Source organism: Papio anubis, chromosome 6 (genome assembly GCF_008728515.1).
Source record: "Papio anubis isolate 15944 chromosome 6, Panubis1.0, whole genome shotgun sequence".
NCBI classification, from domain to species: domain Eukaryota; kingdom Metazoa; phylum Chordata; class Mammalia; order Primates; family Cercopithecidae; genus Papio; species Papio anubis.
This window is the reverse complement of record NC_044981.1, coordinates 120,453,219-120,473,592: the sequence shown is the minus strand read 5'-3', so window position 1 is coordinate 120,473,592 and position 20,374 is coordinate 120,453,219. Positions and strand designations below refer to the sequence as shown.

The 20,374-nt window shown below is 33.4% G+C and overlaps 1 protein-coding gene across 1 annotated transcript in view; it reads left to right on the top strand.

The window, feature by feature from the left end:
* The window catches only part of VTA1 (vesicle trafficking 1), a 79,327-nt gene that overhangs the window by 48,867 nt on the left and 10,086 nt on the right, over positions 1 to 20,374 (top strand). The window contains exons 6-7 of the mRNA XM_003919600.5: positions 8,481 to 8,657; positions 13,970 to 14,050. Coding sequence (XP_003919649.2) covers positions 8,481 to 8,657; positions 13,970 to 14,050 — 258 coding nt within the window. The remainder of the gene's footprint in view (positions 1 to 8,480; positions 8,658 to 13,969; positions 14,051 to 20,374) is intronic.

Sequence of the window (20,374 nt, the reverse complement as noted above, 5' to 3'; positions counted from 1 at the left end):
ATAAACTTAGGGATAGTGAGAAATAGAAATAAAGGTTAAACTTGTAATACCTGTCCATGTCAACAAAATGACTTACCTGTCTCCTACTTTTAATCAGATTTCATTCCTGTTATATAGGAAAGGCAATCCATTTATAATTTATAAAATGTTTTAAAACTGCAAAGAATACTGTATAAGTTTTTGTAAATCTCTTTGAGTTGTGTAGGTTATTTGGGGAGTTAGTAATACATTCACATGGTTCGAAAAAAATCATAGAGTATATAAAAAATATGAAGTGCATTTCTCCTGTCTACCACATCTCCTATCTTCCCAGATCCTACCAAAACTCAAGTAAGCATTGTTTTTAGGTTTTTTGTGTATCTTTACAGAGATCATTCTTTATGAGTTTACTACCGAGTAGAAACATATATGCTCCCGTTTTTCATACAACTGGTAATATACATGCTGTTCTGCACCTGGCTGTGGTTTTTTTTAAACTTAATATGTACAGGAAAAGTTTACCATCACATAGTGTGTGTTACAAATTTTAATGATGAAAAAATAAAGGTCTTATTATTTTACTTGGCCTTTCAGTTAATGTATAATAGAAAAGGGAAACCTTTTTTCACTTACTTGTTTTTTATGTATTAGACGTAGTAAATAGATGGTTATAAAGAGAATGACCACTGTTCTTGGAACTGAGAAAATTCCAAACGATCCTTGCATTTTGCTACACACTTTTAGGCATATGTGAAGATAATTATCCATTGCAGGCATCAGTAAACTTTCTTAAAGGATCAGATAATAAATATTTTCAGTTTATGAATGATACTGTCTTCGTTGCAACTGTTTAGCTCTGCTGTTATAGTACAGAAGGAGCCATAGATAATATGTAAAAAAATGAGTGTAGTTGTGTTCCAGTAAAGTTTTATTTACAATAACAGGCCACCAGCCCACTGGCCATAGTTGGCTAACCCCAATCTGATTAATCTGTTTAGATCTAGTATTATAATGAATTATATTGAAATATTGCCTATTATTGAACCAACTTTACATTGTGTAATAAACCCCACTTGGTGATGATATGTATTTTTTTTTATTTTTTTTTTATTATACTGATAGGTTCATTTCACTACTATATCATTTAGGATTTTTACATTGACATTTATAACTAAAAATGGTCTACAGTTTTCCTTTTTGGTATCAATGTTATGATGTTATGCTTACTTCATAAATATAATCAGAATGTTTCTGGTCTTTTTCTATGCTTTGGAACAGTGGAATTATCTGGTCTTTAAATTCACCCTAGACATTTTTTTGTGAAACCAACTAGCCGTTTTACTTTTCAGGACTATTTTAGATGTTTCATTTTAGGTATATTGAAATACCTAATAAATTGTCAGTTTGGGGTTTTTTTGGCTTTCTTTCAATATCAGTGACTTCTTTAAAAACTCTTTAACATTTTGCCTTTGAAAGTAGGAAATGTGCATTTTGATTATCACGTTGATCTGTTTTGTTCTGAAATGGTTATTGTAGGCCCTTACTATTAATAATACCAAATAGATTATTAAATGTAGATAGTTTTTGTTTTCCAAAAGTCAGCTTAAATGGAAGTTGTCATTTCTGTTATTTTCATACAGATTTGATGGAGTTTCTGGATAGTAGAAAATTGTAAGCTATAGAATATTAATAATAAATCCTCTGCAATATAAAGAAGAATATGTTCACTGCATACTTTTTCAACTCATTAACTTAAAACATAACCTGGTGTCATAATCAGGGCTTAATGTCATAACATCTAATAATATCTTCTCAAAGATAGCCTATATATCTACAAGATATACTGTCATTAAATCTGAATTTGTGTGAGAAAACGCTTAAGACTTTGATTTGTTTTCTTTTTCTGAGTGTAGAATTATATTCTGTTGTGTTTTAGGATTAACTCTTGCATCATAGTCTTAAGTGTAAAAGGTAGTATATTTCACAAAAACCTAATTTTCTATTGTTCTGGAATTGAATTTCTAGTAAAACCAGTATAAAATAATAGATATTGTACTTTAGTTAACTTAGATAAAGAACAAGAGTATATACTTTTGAAGACAGTACTGTGTATTAAGTTCTAGCTGAATACCACATCACCATGACATTTTAATAGATATTACAAACCGGCTTCAACTTATCGTTTAACGTATACTTTTTCACCTTTAAGAAGATAGCAAAACAATATCCATTCAATAGAAACTGTACTTCGAGAACCCTTACAAAGTCATCATTTTTCACTTTCAGTACAATATTTATTAAATTACATAAAGGCTTTGTGTTAGATGATTTTGCACTAATGTAAGTGCTCTGAGCATGTTTCATGTAGGCCAGGCTAAGCTATGATCTTCAGTAGGTTAGGTATTTTAAATGCATTTTTTACTTAGATTTTTGACTTACAGTGGGTTTATTGGGATGTAACACCATCATATGTTGGTGAGCATCTGTAGAATTAATGATAAAAAAAGAACAATAGATCATTGAAACCACTCATTTTATGTGGTAAATTTGTTTTGATACAATGTCAAATTTACTGGAAAGTTGCCAGAATGATATAAAGAATTCCGATATGCCTTTGATCCCGAATTAAACATTCTCTCATTGATTCATAGTCTCTCTCTCTTTCTCACCCCTTGTCCCCTTTTGTCTCTCCCCACTCCCCCTACCACACATACGCAAGACATGAGGTTATTTTATAGATAGATTGTGTGTGTGTGTGTGTGTGTGTGTAAAATTTTAAAATACAACTTGATATCATAATCTGGTGTTAATGTCATGATTTTTAGCTGTATCTCCTTAGAAATGACTTATGGCTTCACAAGACATATATATATATATATATATATTTTTTTTTCTATATCTGTATTTATTTTCTATATATATATTTATTTATTTTCCATATTATATATATAGAAGTCTTTGTTAGTAAATTAGAGATATGCTCTTTTACTCCTGAATACTTCTGTGTTTCCTAAGAATAGTGGCATTCTTTTTACTACAGTGTACTTATCAAAATTGAGAAGTATAGTATTTATTCAGTGTATCAACTGATCTCCATCTGTATTCAGATTTCAGCAGTTGACTCAGTAATACCCTTTGTAGTTTTCTTCCTCATGCAAACAGATCATACGTCGCCTCTGGGTGCAATATCTCTTTAGTGTCCTTAATCTGGAGTAGCTCCTCAGGATTTCCGGTGTTTCTTTGCCTTGATGTTTTTGAAAAGTACAATTACTTGTTAACTGTTCCTCAATTTGTTTGTCTGGTGTTGCCTCATAATTAGTTTAACCCTATGCATTTTTTGCAGAATAGCCCAAAATAAGGTTTTGTCCTCCCTGCCTTACATTAGAAGTATACGATTTTGGTGCAATATTGGTGATGTTAAGTGATCACTTGGGTAATGTGGTGTCTTCTGAGTTATTCCCCATTAAAGTTATTTTTTCCCTTTGCTATTTAATTTCAGGAAGATACTTTGATATTACGTAAATATCCTATATTTTTTATGCAACTTCACCCCGTGGGTTGATGATTTATCATTCTTTTTGTTTTAATTAGTTGGCACTCTACCATGAGGATGGACTTTCCAGTCTATACATAAATAAATGTGTGTGTTTATTCATTTAATTATTTACATCAATATGGGCTCATGAATTTATATTCAGTGATTATAATTCATTACCCATTATTTTTTATTATGTTCCTTTATGTGACTCCTGTTGCAGCTTCTACACCAGTTGTGGTTTCATTACTTGAGCAAATTAACATTCTTTGGGACCCAGTATGCAGCTGTTGATCTGGCCTTTTTCTTCATAGCTGTCCATAAGGTTCACTAGAAGCAGTTTGCTTTCAGCTGGCATGGCCCCAGTACACCTTCACTGTCCTACCTCTGGGGTGTATCAACTCTCCAGCTCTATGTCACAATTTAGTTTGCAGGGATCTTAATAGCCTTCTTACCCTTCCACAAGATATTACACTGGTCCATTATATTGATGATATTATGCTGATTGGACCTAGTGAGCAACTAATCTGGACTTAGTGGTAAGACATTTGCTTCTCAGAGAATGGGAAATCAATTTGACTAAAATTCAGGAACCTCAGTGAAATTTCTAAAGTTCTGGTAATATGGAGCATGTCAAGATATTCATACTAAGGTGATATTGTTCTATCTAGCCACTCCTACAACCAAGAATAGAGGTCTGGTACCTAGTGGGCCTATTTGGATTTTGGAGTCCACACGTTCCTCATTTGGGTGTATTACTCTGACCCATCTGCTGAGTAACTCAGTCTTTTCTTTTTCCTTCATCTTAACTATTCTGTCCTTTGAGTGTCCACATAAATTTTAGAATTAGATTTTCAATTTCTCTTTTTTAGAAAAAATGCCTACTGGGATTATGATTAGTATTAAACTTAGGGAGAATTAATTATCTTTCAGTACATGAACATAATATATCTTTCCATTTATTTAAGCTTTCTGTAATTTCTTTCAGCGGTATTTTAGATTTTTTGGAGTAGAGGTTTTGTACTTCTTTCGTTAAATTCAAGTATTTTGTGTCCTTTCATTCTCTTGTAAATGAAATTAATTTTATAATTTAGTTTTCCAGTCATTTGCTTCTAATATAAATTACAATTGATTTTTGTATAATCTTTTATCTTGCAACCTTGCTAAATTTACCTGTTGATTCTGATAATTACTTTGTAAATTCATTGAGAGTTTGTATGTAGATAATTATGTCATCTGCAAGGAGAGACAGTTTTGCTTCTTCCTTTCCAATCCTCATTTCTTTTTCCTGCCTATTGTGCCAGGGGCAATAAATATGTCCATTGTTTTGTTTGGTTTTTTGCCCTATGCAATACTGAGAAATTTTCTTTATTTCTAGGGTGCTGAGAAGTTTTGTCATAAATATTGAATTTTGTCAAGTGCTTTTTATGCACTTATTGAAATTGTCATAGGACTTTTTTTCTTCTGTTAATATGAGTTACATTGATTGATTTTTCAAATGTTGAACCAACCCTGCACTCATTGGTAAGCTTAGTCATGATGAGGCCTTGTATTATATGACTGGATTTGATTCTGATATTAAGAATTTGTATGTCTACATTTCAGTATTTGTGAGGTTTGGTATCAGGGTTACACTGGCCTCATAAAACAAGGTGAAAGTAATCCCTTCTGTTTTCTGAAAGTGTTTGCATAAGATTGGTATTTTTTCTTACTTGAATGTTTGATATAATTCACTGCTTATTCCATTTAGGCCCTGCATTTTCTTTGTAGGAGGGTTTTTAACCATGAATTCAATTTTCCCAATAGATTTAGGACTATTCAGATCATCTCTTTTTGGGTGAGTTATGGTATTTTGTATCTTCAAGTGGTTTGTTCATTTCCCTGAGGTAGTGCCGTTTATTGGCATAATATTTTCTTATTGTCTTAACTATCCTTTTAATGTCTGTAGGATGTATTTGATATCTCCTCCTTCATTTGTCATATTCATAATAGCTGTTTCCTCTTTTTTCCCCCCAACCTCTTGACAGAGATGTTTTAATTTTTTTTTTATTATTTCAACAAGTACTTAGTAAATTTTTTTCTTTTTTCTTTTCTATTCCTTTTATTTTTTCCTGCACCACACTTGGAGTTTAATTTGCTTTTGTTTTATTTAGCTTCTTAGGGAGGAAATGTGGATCTTTGATCTTTAAATCTTTCTTTTCTGATAGAAGAATTTAAATCTATCAGTTTCCCTCTAAGCATTGGTTTTTAGTGACATTCTGCAAATTTTGGTATCACTCAGTTCACCATAATTACAGTTTTCTTTGTGATTTCTTCTTTGAGTAATGGATTATTTATAAATATATTAATTTCAGAATGTTGGAGGTGTTTCTAGATATCTTAACTGATTTCTAATTCAGTTCCATTTTAGTCAGAGAACATACTATAAAAGATTTCGGTATTTTGTAGTTTACCAAGATTTATTTTATGGCCCAGCATATGATCTGTCTTGGTGAATGTCCTATGTGCAGTTGAAAAGAATGTATTCTGCAGTTATTGGTTATGATGTTCTGTGTTAAGTCTCCAACTATAGTGGTTTTACTAGTTCTGTCAATTTGTTTTATTTTCAGACTCTGTTATTATATTAGGCACATGTACTTTTATAGTTATTTTTTATGAACTAACCTTTTTATTATTATGGAACATCCCACTATATCTTCCTGATATTCGAGGTTATTAATTCTGTTTGTCTTCATTTTAAAGTTTACCACTCCAGCTTTTGTCAGCTTGATATTTATGTGACTTTTTTAATCATTATCAAATGGTCCTTTTTATCTCAGCTAATATTCCTTGTCATTGATTCTGTTTGTTTATTATTAAAATTAGTCACCAGCTTTTGTCTACTGGATATTCGCATGGTATGTCAATTTTCATCCTTTTAGTTTAAACAAATCTAGGTCTTTGTGTTTTAAAATACTTTTCCTGCAAAAAGCATAAAGGCACTTTTTTATTCTGACTCTCAGCCCCTGTGTGAGAAATAGTGTTTAGTTCATTTACATTTGATGTAATTGCTATAGCTAGATTTTTGCCATTTCCTTTCTGTTAATCCCATCTGTTTTTTTTCTCCTCTTACAATTTTCCCCCCCTCCGGTTAGTTTTTTCTCTTTCATTTGTTATGTCTATGTTTTTCTTTATGGCCTTGAACAAATTTATCATAGTTGCTTTAAAGTGCTTTTCTGCTGATTTCAGTATCAGGGTCATTTTGAGGTCTTTTTTGTAGACTCCATTTTTTACATTTTCCTTTTCTTCCCTAATTTTTAATAACTTCTATTGTTGATAACATGTTGAAGTTCCTCTGCAGCCTGTTGTCTTTCTCTGCAAAGTCTTGATTCTTGTTCAAGCAGACCATTGACTTGCCAGAACTCAAACTTTGTCCCCCACTTTCAGCTGTAAGTTGTTGCTTTTCTCCAGGGCCCCCTAGAGTCTTACCTGAGTGTGCATAATTCAGGAACTTGTAGGTATTTAGTTGGGATTCATACAAACATTTCATGGCTCACTTCTTGGCAACTCTTTCTTTTGTGTAGACTATTGAGTGCCCTCAGATGAAAAGCCACATAAAATCAAATGTTACCTGGTAAGATTTCCTCTTACCCGTACTCTCATTTCTACCAACTTTTGGTTGTGCTCTAGTGCTTTTATGTTGTGGAGCTTTTTTCTTTCTCAGAATGTATAAATGTTAGAGTTCTCCAGTATTGGGGAAAGTCATGTTAATGTGTGTAAAGTATAAATATATCCACAAGGCTGCTTGATAAAATGCTCATCTCAGATTAGTAAGTAAATTTAACTTTTTTTCGTATTTGAAATTAACTACATTGAATAACCTGTTTATAATCAGACAAAAAAGTTATTTAAAGATGTGGTAGGAAACAATAAGATCTATTCTCTTTGATGAACCTGTAGCTCTAGCTTGCTTTTATTTTAAGTTATTATGATTACCAATAGTAGCTGATTGTCATTTTATACTCAAAGTTCAGTTTTTCAAGGTAGTTTTCAAATTCGGCTCATGACACAGTATATTTTAAAAGTTTACATTTCAGGACTTTTCAAAATGAAATATCTCATTTCTTTCTACATAGCTAAATGCAAAATTTTATTCCTGTTTTTGTTTATTAGCTAAATGCATTGAACAACTCACAATCATTTAGTAGCTACTACACAGTAAATCTTAAGTAAAAGTCAGCTGTCAGAAAATGGAGTTCTTATTGGATAGCATAAATGTGACATGTTTTACCAGAAATATCCTTGAGTCTTCATAAGTTTAAAGAAAGTTTATTTTAAAGAAAAATATAGGTCAGGTGCGGTGGCTCACACCTTTAATCCCAGCACTTTGGGAGGCCAAGGCAAGCAGATCACGAGGTCCAGAGATCGAGACCATCCTGGCTAACACGGTGAAAGCCCGTCTTTACTAAAAATACAAAAAAAAAAAAAAAAAATAGCTGGGTGTGGTGGTGGGCCCCTGTAGTCCCAGCTACTTAGGAGCCTGAGGCAGGAGAATGGTGTGAACCCAGGAGGTGGAGCTTACAGTGAGCTCAGATCATGCCACTGCACTCCAGCCTGGGCAACAGAGCAAGACTCCGTCTCAAAAATATATATATACACATATATATTTGTTTATATATATATATGTTTGTGTATATATATATAAACATATATATACACATGCACACACACTATATGCAGAGATTTTATAGAATTAGAAAATATTAACCTGAAAGAAGTGATAATCATATTGTCAGGTGCGTTTACATTTTTTAAGAAAATAAAAAAATTAAAAATACTGTTTTAAGAATAGAGAGCCTGCTTCTCCACTGCATTAAATAGAATTGCATTTAAAGATTCCATTTGTCATGTGTATAGTGAAATAAGAATACTTAGCATTTGTATTTCAAAATACCTAGTGTAACATTGTGTATATGTGATCTGATAGATGTTGAAGAAAATGAAGATGCTGGAGCAGCCTCTCTGCCCACTCAGCCAACTCAGCCATCATCATCTTCAACTTATGACCCAAGCAACATGCCATCAGGCAACTATACTGGAATACAGATTCCTCCGGGTGCACACGCTCCAGCTAATACACCAGCAGAAGTGCCTCACAGCACAGGTAGGAAACTATTACTGAATGATTTATTTAATTCCCCTTTTATAAATAAGAACTGCATTTCTTATCATATATGTGCCTCATAATGATGGTCGTGAAACCTGACAAGTTCCTTGAATTCCATTTGAACCCACAAGAAACATTAAATTATTTTAATTAAAGTTTTAATAAAAGTTGTGTTCTAGTTATTTGAGAAATGACAAGTATTATGTGCATTGATTGCTATTAACCTTATATTTTATTAATAAGATTAGTTTCTATGCTTTTCATATATATGCTGTTTTTCTTTTTCTTCTCTTCCCTTTCTTTTCCCCTCACTGTTGTTTTAGAATGGCTCAGGGGTGAGTGGGGTTGATTATAGGATGTGTCAGTTAGGGTCTCACTGTGATGCCTAGGTTTGTTTCATTCCCTTGGGACTATGCCTCTGCCCGTGATAGGGAGTAGGCTTTAAGGCATAAAATCTCAGTAACAATGAAATCATAAGACAAGTGAAAGGAGGGATTTGGGTTATTTTTTTTTTTAACCTTACAAATGTGACACTTTAAAAAACTAACAGGAAAGAGAGACCTATCTTTGAATAAATCAGTGCTGTATGTGTATGTTTTTATTTTTAAAAATCTGACAAAATTAGTCCTCAGTAGTTAAGTCAGGGTCAGTAAAGACACTTTGACAAAATTTCAGTTACTCTTCCCTTTAATTGCATTGTTGACAAAGTGTCACCTTTATCTCCAAGTAGGATAACTTGCAACTATAATTTAAATTTTACATTTAATTTAATTTTTTCAGAAACTTTTCTTAAAAATTTACTTTTATCCCAGGTGACTTATGGTCTAAACTATATAAATGCTTTAAAATACTTAATGAATGGAATGATAGTCATCCTTTGAGCCCTGATTTCTACTGTTCCTATTATGCAACACACTGTTACTTTATTGACTTTCATTTGTCAGCCTTATTTTACCCAAACCTTGTAAGTTATTTTACGTGAATTACATTATATGCAAGTTTTCTATTTTGACCATCGTAACATCAAGTATGATTAGTGTCTTTCCTCCTATTTTAAACTTTCAAGTTTATATTATCTGCAAAAATATTGGTAACATTTTCTTTAAGATTATTGATGAAATGATAATTTTAGCACTGATCTCTTTTTGTGTCTTCATTCAGCATATTTTACCCTGACATTTCAATATTTTATGGCCCATGTGATGACATTATTAGACAAACCTATTTGCATTTATTTTGGAAGTAAAATTTCTTGGAACACTATTAAGTATTTTGTTATGTTTAGAAATATTCGTTATTTCCAGTGTAGAATAATGTAAGTGAAACCAGCTACTTAGATCTCTTTGTCTCAGATGAATACTGTTCAAATTATACTTGAAGGTTTAAATCCGATCAAGAGTCCCAGACACAAGCATTCTATAGAGGAGCCAAGAGGAAATAAAATGCATTTAGGAGGCAAATCATACTGGTTATTTGTTTCTACCCCGTGCTAAAGCATAAACTCAGCTGATACTTAACTTCTCATGACCTTAATTTTTCCTCTTTCGAATATGAAATTAATCATACTTCTCGTGGTTATTTTAATTATTAAAAGGGAAAAACTATAAAAATGGACTAGTAGTAGGCCTATCACAAAATCAGTGTTCAGCAAATTAGCCTCCTTTCCCTCTTTTTTTTCCTCTTCCTTCCTGTTTCTGTGCCAAGGAGAGACAAGGTATTTAATGGCAAGTTAATGATCACTTAAAATTATTATGCAAATCAAGAGAAGTATCACAACTGGGGGTAGGATATTAACCTTATAGAAAGACTGTCCAAAAAGTTTTGGTTTAGACAGTATATCTCCAGGCAGAGTTGTGGCATAGGCATATCAATGTATATTTTATATATAGGCAAACTCTATGAGTATACGAAAGAGAAAACACTTTTAGTAGGAGGCTATAGTAGATTGATCCATATGAAATTGCTAGTTTTGTGTAACAAAAACGATACAGTATTGGTAGTCTTATATGTTCAAACTAATACACAATGTATCTCCTGGCTAGAATAGTCATGACATAAAGATAAATATTAGGTGGTTTTCCATTAGAAAGTTTTCTGTCATAAACAGTTCAATTTGATCCAGTTAACTCCAGCATGAGCCTCTTGTTTTCTCTTTTGTTCCTTAGTGGGAAGAATAAAACTAAAAACTTAAAACTTTTATAGAATGAGATCCAAACATATTTTATACACTCTTGTAGCCTTACCAGTCAAATGATTATCATAGCTAATTTCCACACTTATTCTCGCACAACTATATTATATGTTACTGTCTTTAATTCACAAACTCTCAAGAGACTAAGCAGTTATTCTAAGAAAACAAACATACCCGGTAATGACAGAACCAGGATTTGAATCCAAGTTTTTTTGACTTCATGTTTTGGCCACCTGCCTTCTGTGTTCCTTCCTCCAAGGAATTCAAATCCTCTCAAAACCTACTTTTCTGATAGTATATTTCCCCTTAAAATTGGTTTGAGATGTTGAAATCTCCTTTTAGCCCCAGATTTTTTTCTATTATATTTGAAACGGTAAAAAAAAAAAAAAGTTCATAGTTGCCTAATAAAAAACAAAATAATGTTTTTAATGTATAAATAATAGCAAATGTTTCCCTTCTTACTCACTTTAAGAATGATTTATTTTCTCTCATATAAAGGTCCAGGATGCACTTTTATCAAAGGGAAATCCTTAAGATAGCTGAAAAGAATAGTATGTACTAATTTGCAGTTTTTAGTTCTTCCACAAAAAAGCAAAGGGGGTGCAATGAGGACAGGGATAGTGATTGTTTAAACAGGCGAAATGTTTGCTTTTTGTGCTTTCACCACTGCACAAATATCACATGTAGTTGATACAGTGTGTTTTTTTCTTTCTCAGGAAACATAAGCTTCTTATAGTTCATATTACAGGAGAGATTTTAGTAATAAAGCTAGATTAAATAATAAAGTTATTTTTTGATCAAAGCTAGCCTTTCATTGTAAAATGCAACTCACTTCATAGATCAAAATATAGGCTGTGTACTTGTGTCAGAAGTACCATGTTTGCATTCTTCTGTAAGCTTTGATATCCTATTGTTGATACTCTGGCCTACGCATTTCTGTCAACACTATTTCTCATGATTAAGGTTTCACTCATTCTTTGCTTATGCTGTTCCTCATAGGTAATGTAGGTAACATGTCTTTCTGTCTTTTTCTGTGTCTCTCCAAATGTTATGTTCTTTCAGAAGTCTGTTTAATCACACTTTCTGGATAGCCTTCTCTATTTAGAGATTTGTTTGGAGTATTTTAATTTAGGCAAAAATGCAAATTACTTAGCAACGAATGGCATTGATCTATAGATTGGACCGTTAAAGTGTGGTAGATTTACCTTGTTTATAAAGATGTATATGAAAAATACATGTAATCTACATAAGCTATAGGTACACCTGTTTCAAAGCACTAGACACGACTAGTCTCTGAAGATCCATCTCAGATTTTACATTCTAGCATTTTTAAAATAATATATATTTATGTGCCTTTCAGTGTTTGGCAACTTTTATGGAGAAAATTGTCAGATGTTTATAATTTAAATACATTCGGTGAGTATTTATCAAAATCAAGCAAAAAATAGTCATTGAATAGATCAGCCTAAAATTGGTCTGTCTCCTCACTTTGGATTTATATTTTATACAATTTTCTATAAATGTATTCATATACACAGTATATAAGAATATTTACTGCAGCATTATTTGTAATAGCAAAAGATTGGAAATTAAAACTTAAATGTCCATCAGTAATGGATTGCTTTATAAACTATGCAATGCAGAGAATGGGACACTAACCATTAAAAACAGCACAACTTATATGTATTAATCTGGAATTATTGCTAGGACACATTAAGTGAAAAATGCATAAAACAGTATAGTATGCAGAACTTACTACCATTTGCAAAACACGCACACGAAGTATGCCTTCTGGAAGATTTTGGTTTAGACAAGTACACAAATTTCTCAGCAGAGAATAGCATTGACATATATGTGGATTGGATTGGACACACAGTTATTTGTAGGTGGGTGGAAAGGTGTCATAGAAACTGGTGCTAGCCCTAAAGTGCTTTGGAGTAGGAGAGGCAGGCTTTCTCCTTTATATTTTTTTGTACTATATAAAATTTGTACTTTAAAATTTTTCAATTTTTAGTTAAAAAACAAGATTTGTATGGCTTTTAATAGTTCCAAAGGGTATAAATATGGAGCGAGTTTGTCCCTAAGCACAATTAAGTGAGGTAAATAATGTATATTTAAACCATTTTTTCTCTTAGGTTAGGAATGAGAAAAATCTTAAAAGTTAAAACTTCATACCAGAAGAACTTTGGAACTTGATACCAGAAAAACTTTAGACCTTTAGAAAATTTTAGAACTTCAGCCATCTTTTGTGAAACCATTATTCTAGAACTGTCAGTGGATACATATCCATTCCCCTAGAAACTTCCTCTTTATTTAACCTTTTTCTCTGTTTGCTTTTTCTTATTCCAGTATTTTTCCCACTTTACCCTTGCTACAAATTGCCTATTCGAATTCAGTGTATTAGTTTGGCAAAGAATCCATTTTGAAAGACTGTTTAACTCCATTGATTTACCATAATCAACTTTTCCTCATTTTATTTTCCTGCTGATAGAATCATTTCAGTCCTTTTTGGTGGGGGGGGGGACTTTTAACACTTTTTGTTAGTTTTTTAGATGATTAATAAATAATCTTCAACTTTAGTATATTCCTTACCATTAATCAAGAATGCTAAGTTACTCATTAATATGACAGTTTTGAAACATTCTAACAAAGTCAAAACTGTTATTTATTGGGTAATTGTTAGGATATATAAAAATATCTTAAAATGTGTAAACTAGAGAATTACAAATATTAATTTGGAATTTCATGCACAGTGATGAAATTGGATTCATCTTCTAAGTTAAACTAAATTAGACTTTTGTCCTACTTTATCACCAGATTAAATTGGCTGAGAAATTGAAAAGTAGGAAGTCTGTTAATTCTACAGAATTTGGTAAGCTTTAATTGAGAAGTAATCTGAAGCATTAGACAAAATATATATTAGGAAAGCATAACCCATACACATATGTAAACACTTGATACCCTCCAACATCAAATAAGTATATCCAATTAGAATCCATTGATGTTTCAAGAAAATAAACAAAGTAATGAAATTGCCTCATGATTTTTAAGTGCTACCCTACTGTATAATTAAAAAGTGTAATACTTTTATACTCATTGATGCTTTTCTGATTTGCAGGTGTAGCAAGTAATACTATCCAACCTACTCCACAGACTATACCTGCCATTGATCCCGCACTTTTCAATACAATTTCCCAGGGTAAGTCAGCTGACTGTTTTGTGAGATACATTTATCTCCTGTTTTGGGTTGCTGTTTTGTAATTTTACCTTGACAGTACCATATATTTAAATGTTGTTACTTAAATTTGCATTTCTAGGTAATTTGAAATAAATTTCCTTGAATGCCTAGGTTCACTAGATTCTCAAATGAGCCAGGATTGTTTGATATTAAAAATACCAACATCCAAAGGTGTCCTCTTTTGTTACAGTTCTTTTCTTCATGCAGTACCGAATATAGAGGAGCAAACGTATAGCCCAGGCTGCCATGGAAGCCTATGCTAGATTATATTAATTTAGTTCAAGATTATTGTGAGTTCTGATTGTGACTTATCTACAGCGTTATTAAATTATCTAAAAAGAAAGGAACTGACCATTATTGAAAATAAAAATCTCTGAGGTTACTTTGGTTGGTTGATTACAGGCTAAATGATTGGTTTAAGTATAATCTTTACTTCTCTGTTTTTTAGCCCAAATCAGGCATTGTGTTTATTTTGGTCTTTCTCATTCAGACTTTTGTTTTCTTCATATGTCAGATGATATTTAATCCTTTTATATTCAAAGTAAAGATCTTTTTGGTTTTGTTTTGTTTTTTGAGATGGAGTCTCGTTCTGTCGCCAGTCTGGAGTGCAGTGGCGCAATCTCAGCTCACTGCAACCTCTGCCTCCCGGGTTCAAGCAATTCTCCTACCTCAACTTCCCCAGTAGCTGGGACTACAGGCGTGCGCCACCATGCCCAGCTAATTTTTATATTTTTAGTAGAAATGGGGTTTCACCATGTTGGCCAGGGGATGGTCTCGATCTCTTGACCTCATGATCTGGCTGCCTCAGCCTGCCATAGTGCTGGGATATTTGGTAAGCTTTAATTGAGCTACCGTGCCCAGCCATTTATTTCTAATAGCTGTTATTTAGTTTCCTCTGATACTGTCTGTCGGTGTGTTTTCACCTCGAATTTTCTGTTCTCTCTGTATGAGTGGGAACTGGCTAATTAAGCCTTCCTGCCTCTCAGCCATTGAATGAGGAGAGCCTTTTGTGGGTGAGCTGGATATCATACCTACCTTAAGAGTCCTAACACTGTCTGGGCAGTTTGTTACACAGTTTTAGGGAGATGTTCTTTAAATCTCTTGTCAATTTTCCCTTTTCAGTTTTTTCATTCTTTTTCTCTTCTCTTCTCCTTTTCAGTTTTGTAGATTTATTTCCTTTTGTGTTACTTTATCATTTCATTATGGTTTCAGGAGGAAGAATAGTTTATATATGCTTAGTATACCACATAGAACCAGAACCTTAGAATTCTTTACTCATCTAAACTGTCAGGCAGGTGTTAGGGCAAAATAATTTTTATATATGTAAGAATTCTCACCTTTTGCCTAGCACATACCTTTTTTAAGGAACTTAACTCAGGATGTACTCCATCAAGATAAGGGTGGTAATTAAGCAAAAGAGAAATATGAGATATACGAAATGGTGAAATATACTTCTTTAGATACTCTAAAGAAGAAAGATTCTATGATAGCTTTCCCACATGCTTGGAAAGCAATTGCTCCAAAATTAGAATAGGAAATTGGAGAACTCCCCTCCTTTAAGAAAAGTAACATGAATTTCATGTAATATATAGAATAGAAGCTTCAGAATATGAAAGACATAGATAAGAAGCCATAGAATCCTGCCAGTAAGAAAAAAAAAACTAAAACAAAACATCTAAGAAAAATTTTGATATTATATAAGAAATCTCAATTTGGAAGCAAACAAAAATATGCCATGATTTTGAACAGTAATAGAATTATGAAATATAAAAGAAAAGGATTTCATTTGACTTAGTTATGACAAAACATAGAGTACTTCATTCAGGATGAGATATAAACATCAACACTGACATTTTAACATTATACTGGAAGTCCTAGCTAGTGCAGTAAGAAAGGAAAAAGAAATAAAAGCTATAAAGATAGGGAAAGAAAAAATAACACTATTTTTGTTCATAGATGACATGATGGTCTGTAGAGAATCTGGAAGAATCAATCAAAAAACTGATAAGCAATTATAGCTGGATTGCTGTATACATGATTAATATGCAAAAATTAATTGCTTTCCACATAGCACAAAACAAGTGGGATTTCAAATTAAAATACACTGCCATTGTGTTTGTATTTACATAAACACAACAATCGAAAACAAAGTACCATTTACATTAGCATTCCACCAAAAATATTCAGGCATAAATGTAACAAAACCTATTACAAGATCTATATGAGGAAAACTATAAAATGCTGATGAAAGAATCAAAGAATTACATAAATGGAGATTTCATAATCATGCATAAGAAGACTCTGTATTCTCAAGATGTTAGTTCTTCCCAGCTTGATCTATAGATTATGGACAGTTCCCATCAAAATCCCAGCAAGTTATTTGGTGCATATGAACTCCAACTATCTAAAGTTTATACGGGGTGGTAGAAGACCCAGAATAGTCAGCATAGTATTGAAGGAGAAGAACAAAGTTGGAGGACTGACACCACCTAGACTTCAAAACATAAATCTGCAGTAAATTAGACAGTATGGTATTGGCGGAAGAACAGACAAATAGATCAGTGAGACAGAGAGTCCAAAAAATAGACCCATATAGAAAAAGTCATATCATCTTTGGCAAAGGAGCAAAGGGAATACCATTGAAAAAAGATACTCTTTTCAACAAATGGTGCCGGAATAACAGGACAGTCACATACAGCAAAAAAAAAAAAAAAAAAAAAAAAAGTGAATCTAGACACAGATCTTCCACTCATCTCAAAATTTAACTCAAAATGGTATGATGCCTAAATTTGAACTCCAAAACTAGGGACTTCTGGTTCCAAAATGGCAATGTAGAAGCATACTGACTTCATTCCCCACCAACAGAAAACAAAAAAAACAAATATACAGCACCGAGATCGACACCAGCAACAACCCAGAGCCCAAGTATGAGGATGAAATAGTTCCTGGGGCCACAGAGAAGTGGAAAAACTCCAGTAGGAGAATCGGACTTTCACTTTCATGATGCTTCTGCCCTGTCCTTATGCCCACACAGAAAATCTCCGCCACCTCATAATTTCTACACTGGAAGAAGTAAAATTGAAGTGGTCAACCATCGTCCCCACCTTCTTGGGTTCCTTGGCAGGAGACCTGTCCTTGCCTTAACCCACAGGTAGCATCATGACTGCCTGAAGGGAAAATACCACTGAAGACCAGCAGCGACTATTATTCCCAGCCCCAGGAACTTCACTCTACATCTTGGCCAAAGGAGACACCAAATCAGAGTGGCTGTTCAGCAGTACTAAGCTGCAGGAGGTATATTTCCTAGGTCCTGTAAGCACAAACCCCTACCTCGTCTGCCTTCCCACACTGCCAGTGTAATCCATTTGGGACATTCAGTGCTCCAAACATTTACTAGAACTGAGGGAAACCTGGGCTTACGGCGCCACCTAGAGCTGAAAAGGAGGTAGCGACATAGCAGTGAAGATTTGTCAGCAAATACATGCAATAAAAACCAAAACAAGCTGGACAGAGATAACTGGAATAAATAACTAATTCTTCCAGTGCAAAGACATGGGAAAGACCCACAAGAAACAACAGCAAACAGGGAATCATGACCTTCTCAAAAGGACAAAGCAAAAATCCTGGCCCAGCACGGTGGCTCAAGCCTGTAATCCCAGCACTTTGGGAGGCTGAGGTGGGCGGATTACCTGAGGTCAGGAGTTCAAGACCATCCTGGCCAACATGGTGAAACCCTATCTCTCTACTGAAAATACAAACAAAAAAAATTAGCTAAGCGTGGTGATACATGCCTATAATCCCAGCTACTTGAGAGGGTGAGGCAGGAGAATCACTTGAACCTGGGAGGCGGAGAGTGCAGTGAGCCAAAATCGCCCCACTGCACTCTCCAACCTGGGTGGCAGAATGAGACTCCGTCAAAAAAAACAAAAAAAAATCCCAAAACTAACCCTAACAAAACAGCAGTTTGTGAGCTCTCTGACCAAGACTTCAGAATAACAATTTTAAGAAAACTCATTGACCTCTAAGATAATACAGAAAAGCCATAAAGAAATTTGACAGATACTGGAATACTTTTTCAAAACAAAAAATAAAATATTGGAACTGATAAATACATTTGCTGAACTGGAAAAGTCTTTTGAGGCTCTCAACAGCAGAATGAACTAAGCAGAGGAAAAAAATCGGTGAGCTCAAAGACCAGCTATTTGAAAATACACAGTCAGAGGAGGGAAAAAAGAGAATGAAAATGACTGGCTACAAGATATAGATATCTACCTCAGAAGACCAAATCTAAGAGCCATTGATGTTCAAGAGGGAGCTGAACGAGAGGTAGAAAGCTTATTCAAAGAAATAATAACTGAAAACTTTTCAAAACTTGAGAAAGACATAAATATCCAGGTACAGGAAGGTCTTTTAACACCGAACAGATTCAACCCCCAAATAAGACTACCTAAAGGCATGTAGTAATCAAATGCTAAAGGCCAAGGGCAAAGAGAAGGTCCTTAAAACAGCAAAAGATAAGAAGCAAATAGCATATAAAAGAGCTCCAAGTCATCTGGCAACAGCCTTCTCAACAGGCCAGGAGGGATTGGAACAACATTTTCAAAAAAAAACTGTCATCTAAGAATATTGTATCCAGCAAAATCATCACTCAAATATGAAGGAGAGATACAGTCTTTCCTAAACTCAAAAGCGGACCCATCTTGCAAGAAAAGCTAAGGGGAGTTCTTCAGTCTGAAAGAAAACACTAATGTGCAGAAGAAAACATTTCAAGGTATAAAATCCACTGGTAGAATTAATACTTTGTATAGAATTTTTTAGTATGGAGCAATTTTATAATACAGAGAATAGAGCAGTTAGGCAAAAGAAAGAAAGTTCATCCAAATTGAAAAGGAAGAAAACAAATTAGCCTTGCTCACAGATGACATGATCTTATGCCTATAAAAACCTGAATACTCCACCAAAAAACTGTTGGAACTGATAAATTTAGTGAAGTTACAGGATACAGAATCAACATACAAAAATCAGTAGCATTTATAAACACCAACAGGAGATAATCTGAAAAACAAATTAAGAAAGCAATCCCATTTACCACAGCTACAAAAAATATAAAATACCTGGGAATTGATCTAACTAAAGAAGTGAGATAGCTGTGTAAGAAAAACTATATAAAATTCTGATGAATATAATAGAAGTGGACACATAAAAAATGTAAAGATACTCCATGCTTATGGATTAGAAGAATTAATATTATTAAAATGACAATGCTACCCAAAGCAATCTACAGATTCCGTGCAGTCCCTATCAAAATGCCAATGACATTCTTCACAGAATGACATTTCACCAAAAAATAAGAACCCTAAGATTTAAATAGAATAATAAAAGACCCTGAGTAGCAAAAGCAGAACTGAGCAAAAAGAGCAAAGCTAAAGACATCACACACTGTCTGATTTCAAAATTTACTACAAAGCTATGATAATCAAAACAACATGGTACTGACATAAAACCATACACATGGAGCAGTGGAACAGAACAGAGAATCCTGATATACATTTATGCATTTACAACCAACTCATTTTTGACAAAGATGCCAAGAACCTACAATGGGGAAAGAACAATCTTTTCAATAAATAGTGCTGGGAAAACTGGATAACTGTATGCAAAAGAATGGAAGTAGACCCCTATCTCTCATGATACACAAAAATCAAATCAAAATGAATTAAAGACTTACATCTGAAACTTCAAATCTAAGACCTATGAAACTAATACAAGAAAACATTAGAGAAATGCTCCAGGACATTGGCCTATGCAAAGATTTTTTTGTGGAAGACCTCGAAAGCATAGGCAAATAAAGCAGAAATGGCCAAATGGGATTAGATCCAGCTAAAATGTTTCAGCATGGCAAAGGAAGAAACCAACAAAGTGAAAAGACAACCCATGGAATGGGAGAAAATATTCACAATCCATCTATCTGACAAGGGATTAATAACCAGAATATATAAGTAGCTCAGACAACTCAATAGCAAAAAACAAATAATACAATTTTAAAATGGACAAAAGATCTAACATTTCATATATGAAATGTCAAGTATATGAAAAAATGCTCAGCATCACTAATCGTCAGAGAAATACAAATCAAAATCACATTGCAGTATCATTTTACCTTAGTTAAAATGGCTCATACCAAAAGACAGGCATAGAGAACAGTGCAGAGGTTTCTCAAATAACTAAAAATAGAAGTACCATATGATTCAACAATTCCAAAAGAAAATCCAAAAGAAAGGAAAT